Source organism: Oryx dammah, unplaced genomic scaffold (genome assembly GCF_014754425.2).
Source record: "Oryx dammah isolate SB20612 unplaced genomic scaffold, SCBI_Odam_1.1 HiC_scaffold_3, whole genome shotgun sequence".
NCBI lineage: Eukaryota > Metazoa > Chordata > Mammalia > Artiodactyla > Bovidae > Oryx > Oryx dammah.
Genome location: NW_024070187.1, coordinates 91895085 through 91907171, shown reverse-complemented (window position 1 = coordinate 91907171; position 12087 = coordinate 91895085). Strand labels below are relative to the sequence as shown.

General features: G+C 40.1%; 1 protein-coding gene across 1 annotated transcript in view; it reads right to left on the bottom strand.

The window, feature by feature from the left end:
• The window catches only part of FRAS1 (Fraser extracellular matrix complex subunit 1), a 507275-nt gene that overhangs the window by 306192 nt on the left and 188996 nt on the right, over positions 1–12087 (bottom strand). Inside the window, exon 3 of the mRNA XM_040237169.1 lies at positions 7101–7208. Within this exon, the coding sequence (XP_040093103.1) occupies positions 7101–7208 (108 nt within the window). The remainder of the gene's footprint in view (positions 1–7100; positions 7209–12087) is intronic.

The window sequence follows — 12087 nt, the reverse complement described above, 5'->3', positions numbered from 1 at the left end:
CCTCTGGATTTATCCTGCTCTTAGCATTTCCTCAAGTCTAGAAATGTGGCAGAACAGGTAATTAGTGATTTTAATCAAAAATGGTGGTAAGAGATCCTGAATTAACCAGGAAATCATGACCTGTCCACAGAATAAAAGTCTACAAAGAATTCAGCTGATAGACTCTAAACATTACATGTGTTTTAATATTTCTCTGCTACTTGGGGCTGTGGCCATTAAAAAGAATTGTACCTACAAGAGAATATTAATTGTACATACAACAATTACAAATATAACTACATCTACAATATGTATATTCTCCACCCAATAAAGTGGGTGGAGAATAAAATTATGATTTCATAACTGTTAATCTACTAAACAGATAAATACACGAGTAACAGTGATCAACAATTTCTTATTTGCTTAATAAAGGATAAAACATATGGTGTGGAATTTTATAAAATTGTATATACAGTGCAACATTAATGACTACTCACAAAATTGCCCCCTGAACCCCAAGTAGAACATATACTTATCTAACTTCCACTGAGACAGTAAATATAGAAAATATATTAACCTAAATTCTATTGAGCATATAGATTTAAAATGAGATAATCCAAGTGTTGCTTATATTCTCATATGGAAGCAGAGAGAAAGGTAGGCAAGATGGAAGACTTCAAGGGATATTTTATGCCCCAAATTAGTTGTCTTTGATTTATATATCAGATTTGATTTATATATTTATATATCTATCCTCAGATTTGCCCCTCAAAACTCATTTTATGAATATAATATTATTTATTTGTGAGTAGGTGTTCCCTATTTTGAGTGTTGACCTATTGACTTCCTGTGGGAACACAAAAGAGGTGATTGGGGCTAAAGGAGAAGTGACGAGTTTGCATGTAGGACTGGGAGAACGAAAGACAGGGAGTTCTTGCTACCTTAGCGTGTAACCACACATAGCTGCCCGAGTTGCGGGATGCATGGAACACATAAGCCTATTGCCCTGCAGGCTTTGCACCGGGAGCTTAAGAAGTGGTGGCTTGGGCACAAGACACCAATGAAGATTGCTTGCCTAGGATCTACAGGAACCAACTAACAATAATGATGATGATCATGGGATAATCACAGCTAAAACAGAGTACTTAGAATAGCCAGTACTCTTCTAAGCATATGATACATATGTATATGTACATGTATATATATAATTTATCACAACTTGATTAGGTAAATATTCTGCATTAAAGTTTGCAGCCAAAAATCCCTCCATGCATTAATAATACAGTACCCTTTTTCACGGCATTGTCCTCTCTGTATATATGTTCTTCAGAAATCCTGAAGGTTGGCTCCAGGCTAGACAGTCAATATTCTAAAAGCCTCTGTTCTCATTCCTTCAGTTTTTCTCATATCTGTCTGTCTCTCTCTGACCTTTTTCTTTGACTCTGTAGCTAGCTATTCTATATGGATACAGGATAAGAATACAGATTCTATTATATATAATGATATGAAAAATAGATGATAGAGAGATACAAATATTAAACAGAACTACAATTGACATTAGGTTATTTCCAGTTAATTCAGGAGCAAAACATAAATGGCAAAATAGATTTTTAAATTTTTTTAAAAAATGATAGGAATCCAAGGTACTATTAATAACAATAATTATTTAGCTTAGGGTACAATGGCACTGAAGAATTGATGCTTTCGAACTATGATGTTGGAAAAGACTCTTGAGAGTCCCTTGGACAGCAAGGAGATCAAACCAGTCATCCTAAAGGAAATCTGTCCTGAATATTCATTGGAAGGACAGATGCTGAAGATGAAACTCCAATACTTTGGTCACCTGATGTGAAGAACTGACTCCTTGGAAAAGACCCTGATACTAAGAAAGAGTGAAGGCAGGTGAAGGGGATGACAGAGGATGAGATAGTTGGATGGCATCACCCACTCGATGGACATGAGTTTGAGTAGGCTCCAGGAGTTGATGATGGACAGGGAAGCCCAGCGTGCTGCAGTCCATGGGGTCGCAAAGAGTCGGACATGACTGAGCAACTGACCTGACTGACTGACAAAGGTGATTCATTAACTTGTGCCATGAACTCATGTAAGTCTACCCATCAGATGTGAAAAGCAACATGCTGGAGTAGAAATCACATTGACTCATGAGCCAGGAACGAAGGTCCTTGTCATGGGAGTGCCACTTACTAGTGCTGTATGTTTGAGCAAGTGACTACAGAACGAAAAAATCTGTTTTTTGGTCTATAAAATGAGAAAGTCTGACAATCAGTTTTAAAGGTTTTTCTAGTTCTATCATTCTGTTTCCCCCACTCTCCAAATCTTCAATTTCTCTCTCTCTTCAAGGTCATTCCCCTTTGCCTCCCAAGGTGATCATAGTAATATCAAGTTCATAGAAATATCAAAAGCCAAAAAAAAAAAAAAAAAACCCTCTCCTTCCCTTGTTTGGTCATATTACAAATATTGATTAAGTATCTTCTGTGTGCCATGCACTGTGCTGTTTGATGGGCTACATATAGTGAAGAGGAGGGTTGCTGCTCTCAAGGAGCTAAGAGTCTAGAGGAAGAAGCAAACAAATACACAGACATTTGTAGTCTGGTCAAGGGCAGTAATAAGGGTAAGCACAAAGCACACGGCAACACCCAGGAGGCTTGATGACTGGGGATGGAGGTTCAAAGAAACTTCACAGATGTAGTGGTGTGCACCTAATGTCCCATTTCTCTCTTCCATTCTCGGTGAAGCTCCCTGAAGGAGTAGCCTGTACTTGGCCATCCAAGGCCCACTATCCATCCACTCCTCAAGCCTCTGTAATACAGCAACCACACCCACCACTTCACTGACACCAACTTCAGTGGGACCACCAGTGGCCAACATGTTGCCAAACACAATGAAACAGATTAAATTTTCTCACACTTTCTCTCTGTCGTGGGATCAACACTGTCGATATAAACTCCTTCTGGAAACACTCTATTCTCCTAGCTATCACAACATTCTTCTCTCTTCTGACCTTTCTTACCCTTTACCTCTCTGACCATGTCTTCTTAAATCTTCCTAAGTTTCTTCTCTTATGTTCAACTTCTCTTTAATGACTGTGCTACCCAAATCCCGTCTTTGATCTTCTATTCTTTTTTCACATAATCTCTTTGGATGAGATCACTCATCCTAAAAGTTTGCACTCCTGTGTTCCTGCTACTGATACCCACATTATATCTCCAACTCTGGGCTTCCCAGGTCGTGTTAGTGTAAAAAATCCACCTGCCAATGCAGAAGACCCAGGAGATGTGAGTTTCCCTGGGTCAGGAGGATACCCTGGAGGAGGAGATGGCAACTTGCTCCAGTATTCTTGCCTGGAAAATTCCATGCATGGAGGGCTACAGACCGTGGGGCTGCACAAAGTCAGACATGACTGAGCATAGCACATGCTTCTCCTCTGAGCTTTACAGTCACATGTCCGGCTGCCTGTTGGACATATCTACCTTTCTCTTCCACGAACACTTCCAACTCAATGTGTCCAAACTGAAATTATCATTTTGTTCCCAGATGGGATTCTTTTCCTCATTCTCCTATATTCTCAATATCAGTTTGTGGCTCTGCTAACCAATTAGTCATCAACTCATAAATATGAAAGTCATCTTTCCTTTTCCTTTCTCTCACCCTCCTACTTCATTCAGTTCTGCTAATTTCTTCCTTAAATATTTATCAAATCTACCCTTTCCTCTTTTTATTATTTATTTGGCTGCACTGGGTCTTAGTTGCAGCACACATGATCTTTAGTTGCTGCAGGTGGAATCCCCAACCAGGGATCAAACTCAGGCCCCCTGCACTGGCAGCATGAAGTCTTAGCCACTGGACAACCTTGCCCTTTCTTAATTCCTACACTACCAGTGCTCTGATTCAGGTATTCACCCTTTCATCTGGATTATTCTCACAACCTTTGAACTGATCTCCTTATCTCCAATAGTATGCATTATCTTTGAAAAACCAGAAAGATTTTTCAAAAAGTAAAGTGGGCCATCCTACCCACATGCCTTAAAACCTTCATTTGTATTCTACCAACTTAAAAATAAAATTCCAAGCTCCACAGTACAGCATACAAAACTCTCCATAACCTTGAACTTACCAACTCTCTAGCTTCATCTATCATTCATTCATTCAGTCAAAAGATATTTACTGAGTGCCTACCATGTATCAGGTGCAACTGTAGGTGTTGAGGATACACAGTGAATAAAAGAGACAGTAAACAGGAACTTTCAGTAAAGTATAGAGTATGTCCAGACAGTAGTTAGTGCCAAGAAGAAAAATAAAGCATGGGAAAGAAACAGGAAATATGTGGTAGGGGTGAAGAACTGCAATTTCAAATAGAATGGCATTCAGGCAAGACTTAGAGAAAGTCAAGGATTAAAATAGATAAATAGATGATAGATAGATAGATGGATATTTCATCACTAAATTTTGTTTGACTTTATTGTGACCCCATTGACTATAGCCCACCAGATTCCTCTATCCATGGAATTCTCCAGCTAAGAATACTGGAGTATGTTGCCATTTCCTTCTCCAGAGGATCTTCCTGACCCAGGAATCGAACTCATGTCTCCCTCGCTGTAGGTGGATTCTTTACCACTACAGAAAATATTTTCTGAGCCACCCGAGAAGACCCAGATAGAATTTCAGGGAGAAGAGCAGAGCACAAAGGCCTTAATGGCAGAAGTATGCCTGGCAGAAGCATTCCCTAGACAAATGCAGGGAATAGCAAGCAGGCTTGGTGTCTGAAGCAGAAAGAGCAGGGAGAGGAATCAACTGATCGGAGGGTTGGCTTTGCTTGTGGTAAAGAATCTGACTGCCAATGCAGCTTCTCTGGGCTCAGTCTCTGGGTCCGGAAGATTCTGTGGAGAAGGAAATGATAACCTACTCCCATATTCTTGCCTGAAACATCTCCTGGACAGAGGAGCCTGGCAGGCTACAGTCCATGGGTCACAAAGAGTTGGACTTAACAACTAAACAACAACAATAGCAGCACTTTAAAGGACACTGTGAGGAGTTACTCAAAGTGAGAAGAGAAGCCATTGAAAGCTATTGGAGGGACTTAAGGAGAAAAGCAACATGATCTGACTTAAATTTTAATAGGAAACCCCCCCCACCCCGCAAAACTGCTTATATCAAGATTACAGTGAAAAAGGCCAGTACAAAAACAGTGAAACAAGTGAAGAGGACACTGGAAGGATGCAGGCAAAAAATGACAATAAGTAAAACCAGAGAAGTTGCATCTGAAATATACTGTTTTATGAAGGAAAAGCTGGGAATCTGCTAGTATACTGGATATGGGATGTAAGAGAAAGTGGGGAGGATGTTACATTTTCTGACCTGAGCAATGGGAAGAAAAGAGTTGCCATTTGCGGAGACAATTCACAAGATGAGCAAATTAGGAAGGGACAAAATCGTGCTTGGTACAGAACAAGGGTCCGAACTATTTTCTGTAAAGGGCCAGACATATTTTAGCCTTTGGGGATCACCTATGGTCTATACCCCAACTACATAACTGTCACTGTAGGACAAAAGCAGCTGGCTATAAGTAATACTTAAACAAATGAGTGTGCCTGTGTTTCAGTAAAACTTTATTTATGGATACTAAAACTTGATTTCATATAAATTTCACATCACAAAATACTGTTCTGTTGGTTTGTTCCAAGCATTAAAACAGGTAAAAACCATTCTTTGCTCACAGGTCAAAACAAAAAAAAATGCGGCAGGCCAGGTTTAGCCTGTTGACTCCTGGTAGAGAACACATCCAGGTTTCAGTAGCACCATCTATATCTTCCAACATTCAATTCAAGGCTTCTTCCATGAAACCATAATTATTCACATGAAGTGGAGGAGGACATGTCTTCACGGCCCTTATAAAACCAGCTCAAATTCTGACATGAGTTACTCAGTGAGCAAAATGGAGATCTTTTAGGAGTACTCACTTCGTAAAATAGAAAGCCCCAGAACAGACGACAAAATACTACCAAATTTACCAACATTTAATGTACACTCAGCTTCCCAGAAATATAGCCAAGAAGAAATCTAGGAATACTATTAAAGGGATACAGAAACTTCACTCTGATGTTAGAAATAAACAGAACCTTCTTAGCATTAGATGGCATAATGACTCAAGAATAATTATTATGGAGTGAGGAGGGGAAACTCTAGAAAAATAAACTATGTTTGTAAAACTGACAGAAAGCTTTTTAAAGAAAATAATTGGTCTTCTCCAGGGAGTTTCCAATGTTCAAATTTGAAGCTTAAAATTTTTTGTTGTTTGTAAGCAGATTTACTTTAAAAAGAAGAGTCAGTACCTGGGGAGAAAAAATTCCAACAGAATAGATGTATAGTGAAAAAGTAAAAATAAAACAGTTTAATAAAGGGGAAATGAGGAAATATTCCACACGCATTTGGTTAAACACCAGGAGATTTCTTGATTAAAGTCTATCCTATGGAGAAGGAAATGGCAGTCCACTCCAGTACCATTGCCTGGAAAATCCCATGGACAGAGGAAGCTGGTAGGCTATAGTCCATGGGGTCCCAAAGAGTCGGACACGACTGAGCAACTTCACTCTCACTCTCATGATCCTAGGTAGCCCAATGATACAGTCAGTTGCACAATAAACAATGTCTTTAGAAAGTCATCTTTGAGAAGTCAATCCTGACTTGCAATGCATTCAGTGGCTAGTATCAGTAGCTACGGCAATTGTCAGATCCAGGGAAGATCTCTGGACAGCAGCTTCTTAACTGCATAATCATATTAAGCTGCCTAAAATCTCCATGCTACACTTTCCATTTCTGTAAAGTGGGGATACCTACTCCACAGAACTTCAAATGGGATAACACTTTAAATGGGGTAACACTGTAAGACCTTTAAGTTTTAACCTTGAGTGCCTGATTCAGAGTAAATGTCCAACACACAGAAATTAAAACATTCTTAGAAATGATATGCTGAAACTGTCTCCTGTATTTCCTAAACTTTGCAATTAGAGGTTGCGATAAATGTCAAAACAAAATGACCGAAAAAATGCAAACACCCTACTCTTCCCCAGCTTTACATTTAGAAAACAATTAGGACACCATACCTCCTCAAAGGCACACTGAGGGTTTCTGCAAACAGCGGGTTTGCAGATAACGATATCACCATGGCAACGGCAGTTCTGGCATGAATCGGGCTTCCAAATGGTGGCATCCTGTGAAGAAGCATAAGCTCTGAGTTAAAAACTGATCAGTCAAGGTAGGAGCACACAGAAGTGGTGCCATCAACAGCCCCACAGCCTGAACATTTAAAAGGCAAAGGAAAGTCATAGGCACATGCAGAGCTTGCTGGGTACTGATTAAACCCCGAGAACCTATAAAAGCAGCCTAATCCATTTCACCACAGTCAACCCACATAGCCAAAGACAAGGGCACGCAGCAGAGAGCTGTCAATTCCCAGAGTAAAAACAATCGATTGGACTGAAATCTCAGGAGGACAAGCTGCTCCCTGACTTGAGGTTTCTCTGTGCTGCTAACTAGCAGAAACCATCAGAGTGTGTCCAGAGACGCTTGGACTAGCACTAACCAGCTTCTTAAGAGCAGCTTTTGCCATTGGGTACTTTGAGCACCTCACACTTCACTTCCCAGTTCTTCGGTACTAAATCTGCTCATACTCAGCTCACCTTTACCTCTGATAGGATAAAGTGTAGACCCATCACCTGGCCCTTGCCTCTCGCCCTAGCCTCAGCAAATCTGACAGCTCTGAGACTTCTGTCTGTCCACACTAGATGGTCAAGCCATTGGACAGCCCCAGACCCAGCCTCCTGGCCTCACAGCTTATCTTCTTCCTGGTTCCCTCTTCTCCTTGACTCTCCCAAAGAGAGCTTGCAAACCAACACACTTCTTCAAGCCTCAACCTCAGAGTGAATCATTTCCTAACCCTTAAGCCTACACACTACATCCTCCACTCGGGTGTGACTCTTCATGGCTTCTCTGGAACCCCACTGTCTCTTGTACATGTTGCTATGCTTTTACTGCACTCACAAATTCCTGTTATCCTGCCCAGACCAGACTGTGAGTACCCTAAAGCAGGCAGTGTCCTGGGCCCGGCACACCGGAGGTCTTTCTAAACCAAACGTTCACAGTGCACAAGTCGCTTAGTGAAGGTTTTGTCCTCCTTTCTATACTTCCTCATCCTTTTGTCCTTGAATAACTGAAGCACTACTCAAATACATTGGAGAGAAGTAAGGGAAAATGCTAAACTCTTGATAGAGTCAGAAACTATTAGCACTAACCTGAACTGGGATGAGCTGGGAAAAGCACGAGTGTTAGTAAAAGATCACACAAAGGCAGACACCAAAACTGACAGTTAACCTCTGTGTCAACTTGGCTACACTATGGTACCTAGATGTTTGGTCAAACACAAGCCTAGATGTTGCTGTGAAGGTATTTCATAGATGTGATTAACATTTATAATCAGTTAAGCAAAGGAGACTACCCTCAACCATGTGGATGAACCTCATCCAATCAACTGAAAGCCTTACGAGAAAAACAAGGTTTCCCGAATTAGAAAGATTTCAGCCTCAAGACTGTATCACAGAAATTCTGCCTGAGTTTCCAGCCTGTTGGCCTGCCCTACAGGCTTCAAACTTGCCAGTCCCCACAATCAGATGAGCCAATTCCCTAAAATAACCTCCTCCCTCTACTTTTCTCTCTTTCTTTCTCTCCCTCTCCGCACCCCCATACATATACATATGGTTGGCCATAACATCTTACGGAAAAAACCCAAACGAACTTTTTGGCCAACCTAATATGTAAGCTTCCTATTTGTTCTGTTTCTCTGAAGGACCATGTCTGAGATACCAACACTGGTACAGACTTACACGGATTGTGCATAACACTCTCAAGGAAAAATGAAGTCATCCTCTGTGTTCAGAAATGTTAAATGTATAAGCTTTTAGAGAATGTGCTTCAAACCCCAAGTGATAGAAGAAAGACAAAACCTATCTGAGGTGAGATGACATTCCAATTCATGAAAAACTTGAATTAAAGTGAATGCATACTGGAACCTGACTTGGAATACCTCTGAATTTCTTTCTCTTTATGTTAACAGCACATTCTTCTGAAATGACAATTGTGTGCCAACCACAGTCTACTCTTAACCCCAAAAGCAATGACAAATAGGTGAGGAAAAAAGAAATTCATTCTCAAGCACAATGTAATATATGTTCCCTGCTGATTTAAGAAAACAGTATCAGTTTCAGGATACAGATGAAATAAAAATGACAACTTCATGAAGTCAGCAGCTGCTGTTTATTGATCACGTATCCTATGCTGACAGGAAGTGCTGGTAGGAGAAGGCACTTGTGGCTCTGGAGGAGGCTGGCCTCGATCATCTTCCTGGCCTCTGCCATCACCGGAGAGGGCTGAGCCCAGAGGAGAGGGAAGTCAGTGTGCATCAGCACTTCATGAAACTCTTACAGGAACAACAACCCTACGAAGCTGGCACTGTAATTATCATGACTATTCCAACATGAGGAAACAAGACGTGAGAGACTGAGCAATTTGTTCAAGTTCACAAAGCTGTCTGAGACCTAAGAACCCAGACTCTGAAATCAGGCTACTGGATTTGAATCCTGGTGTCACCAGTCATTAACAGTGAGTCCATTTTATCAAGGTTTCCGTGTCCCAGGTTCCTCATCTGTAAAGCAGATAAAGAACTAAACTCATAGGGTTCGTGAAAAGATCAGATGAGACGATGTGCTTAGAGAAATTTGAACAGTGCCTGGAACTTATCAAAGGCCCATTATTTATTTTTAATGTAATTTATTGTTATTCCAAATTCTTCCTACGATGTCATAGGCATTTAGCAAGTATCTTTCTAAACATTTCCTTTTCTTGGAGTGAAAATATTCCCCTAAGGACCTTGTCTTTCCCATCTTCCCACTACAACCTACACAGGCAAAACAGAGTGAAGCTGTGATTTAATTAGCAGCCAAGCACTGAAAGGGCTTCCCTTGTGGTTCAGCTGGCAAAGAATCTGCCCCTGGGTTCGATCCCTGGGGTGGGAAGGTCCCCTGGAGAAGGGAATGGCTACCCACTCCAGTATTCTGGCCTAGAGAATTCCAGGGACTGTATAGTCTAAGGAATCGCAAAGAGTCGGACACGACTGAGCAACTTTCTCTTTCACTGGAAAGACCCAGGAATGCTGCATTAGAAGAAATGAATGAATCCATAGATTGCATTTTCAAGACCACTCAGGTCATTGGAAAAGCGTTTGTAACCATGAGCCCATCTTCCTTTTCACTCAGACCTCCGATGACCACACCAGTTCCAGGTACTCGCTTCAACCCAGAGTGGCTCTAAAACTCCCTCCATTTTTACACCAGGCATTAAGTTCTTCCCCACACCTCAATTATTTCCTCAGTGACCCTAGACTCCAAAATAGTCCATTATACCTTTTAACAGCTTTAAATCACTGGATGCAACTCACTCAACTCTAAACAGAATGTCCTAAAAACATGGACTATTTTTTCATTTTCATTTGTAGAAACATGATTTTTCAATATGTTAATTAAAAACTAAATTTCTGGGCCCAGGGAGCATTCCTGAATTTGTTCACATATCTGTATCCCCTCCAGTATGCCACTTCTAGGAAGGAGAGCTAGCTTTATTCCTCTGTGTATAGCCCCTCTACTGAGCACAATTACTGAGAGTCGGCTGACTTCATTAGTGAACAACCTGAATACTTACTTACCCCGAAGAAAACTTCTTTCCCCATGACTTGAGATATCCCAGTTAGGATGAGCGGTCTTGAGAAAACTATATTTCAATGACATTCACTACAATATCCCCGTAATGTTGAAGCTTATTAGTTCACTGGAACCAAACTACAAAGACTTCCCTTGGTGGCTCAGATGGTAAAGAATCTGCCTGCAACACAGGAGACTTGGGTTCGATCTCTGGGCTGGGAAGATACCCTAGCAAAGGGAATAGCAATCCACTCCGGTAATCCTGCCTGGAGAATTCCTTGGACAGAGGAGCCTGGCAGGCTACGGTCTATGAGGTAGCAAAAAGATGGACATGATTGAGCAACTTTCACTTTCAAACTACAAAGAAAAATTTTCTTCATCTAGGCATTTTCAAAAAACTTCCTTCTATTAATGTCCTCATTGAGTCTATAATTTATGGTTAATTTTAAACAAAATGAGCCCTTTACCAAGGCCTAGATTGATGGCCATATATTTTTGAGGTCTAAAACTTTAGGAATCAATTTCTATGGTACCATAAAGTTGCTTTATGAAGGAAGGGATACTAGAGTTCCTCGATCGCTAAAACTGGATAAAGCCATAAAGTCCAAAGAAATAACACTGTAAAGTAAATTTTACAGATTTTCCATCTTACCATTGCAGTTCTGTCACTTTATAATCCTCTCTTCCAATCTAACACACTCTGCAAAAGAAACAGCCTTAAAATAGTTTTTCACTAGAATGTAGATTAAAGGATTAGATTACAATAAAACTAAAAAGCAACCTAGATGGCTTTTAATATTTCTAGTAATAAGTGAATAAAGTGTTCTTGCAGATAATACAGTGAGTCCAGCCTCAGACATGCTGAAGTAATAGCAAGGTGCTTCAAAAAACGACAAAAACTATTTCACTCGGTTAAGTATTTATTAAATATTTGTTTAACGCTAAAAATAAACAATGACTACATCCCTCATGAGTACTCAAATTGCTGGGGAAACATTATTTATGATATTCTATAATAGTTTATCAACTGTCGACATAATTTTTTTATCTGAATGGTATAATAACCCTATTTTAATTATTGATTTATTCATCCCATTTTAAATCTTCTTGGCTTGTTAGGACAAAAATGAGAAAGAAGGAATAAAATACCCCAAAGTTATGCTTTCAAGTTACAAAATAGTAAGCAGAATATAATGTGTTTTTATAACTAAAATATATTTCTGTGCATGGTCATTCCTGGGTAGGGATTCTTGGTGATTTTTTGTCTCCTTCCATTATCCTTAACCATATTTTTTGTTATTTCAATAGCAAAATATATGTAACTTATATGATCTTTTAAGTT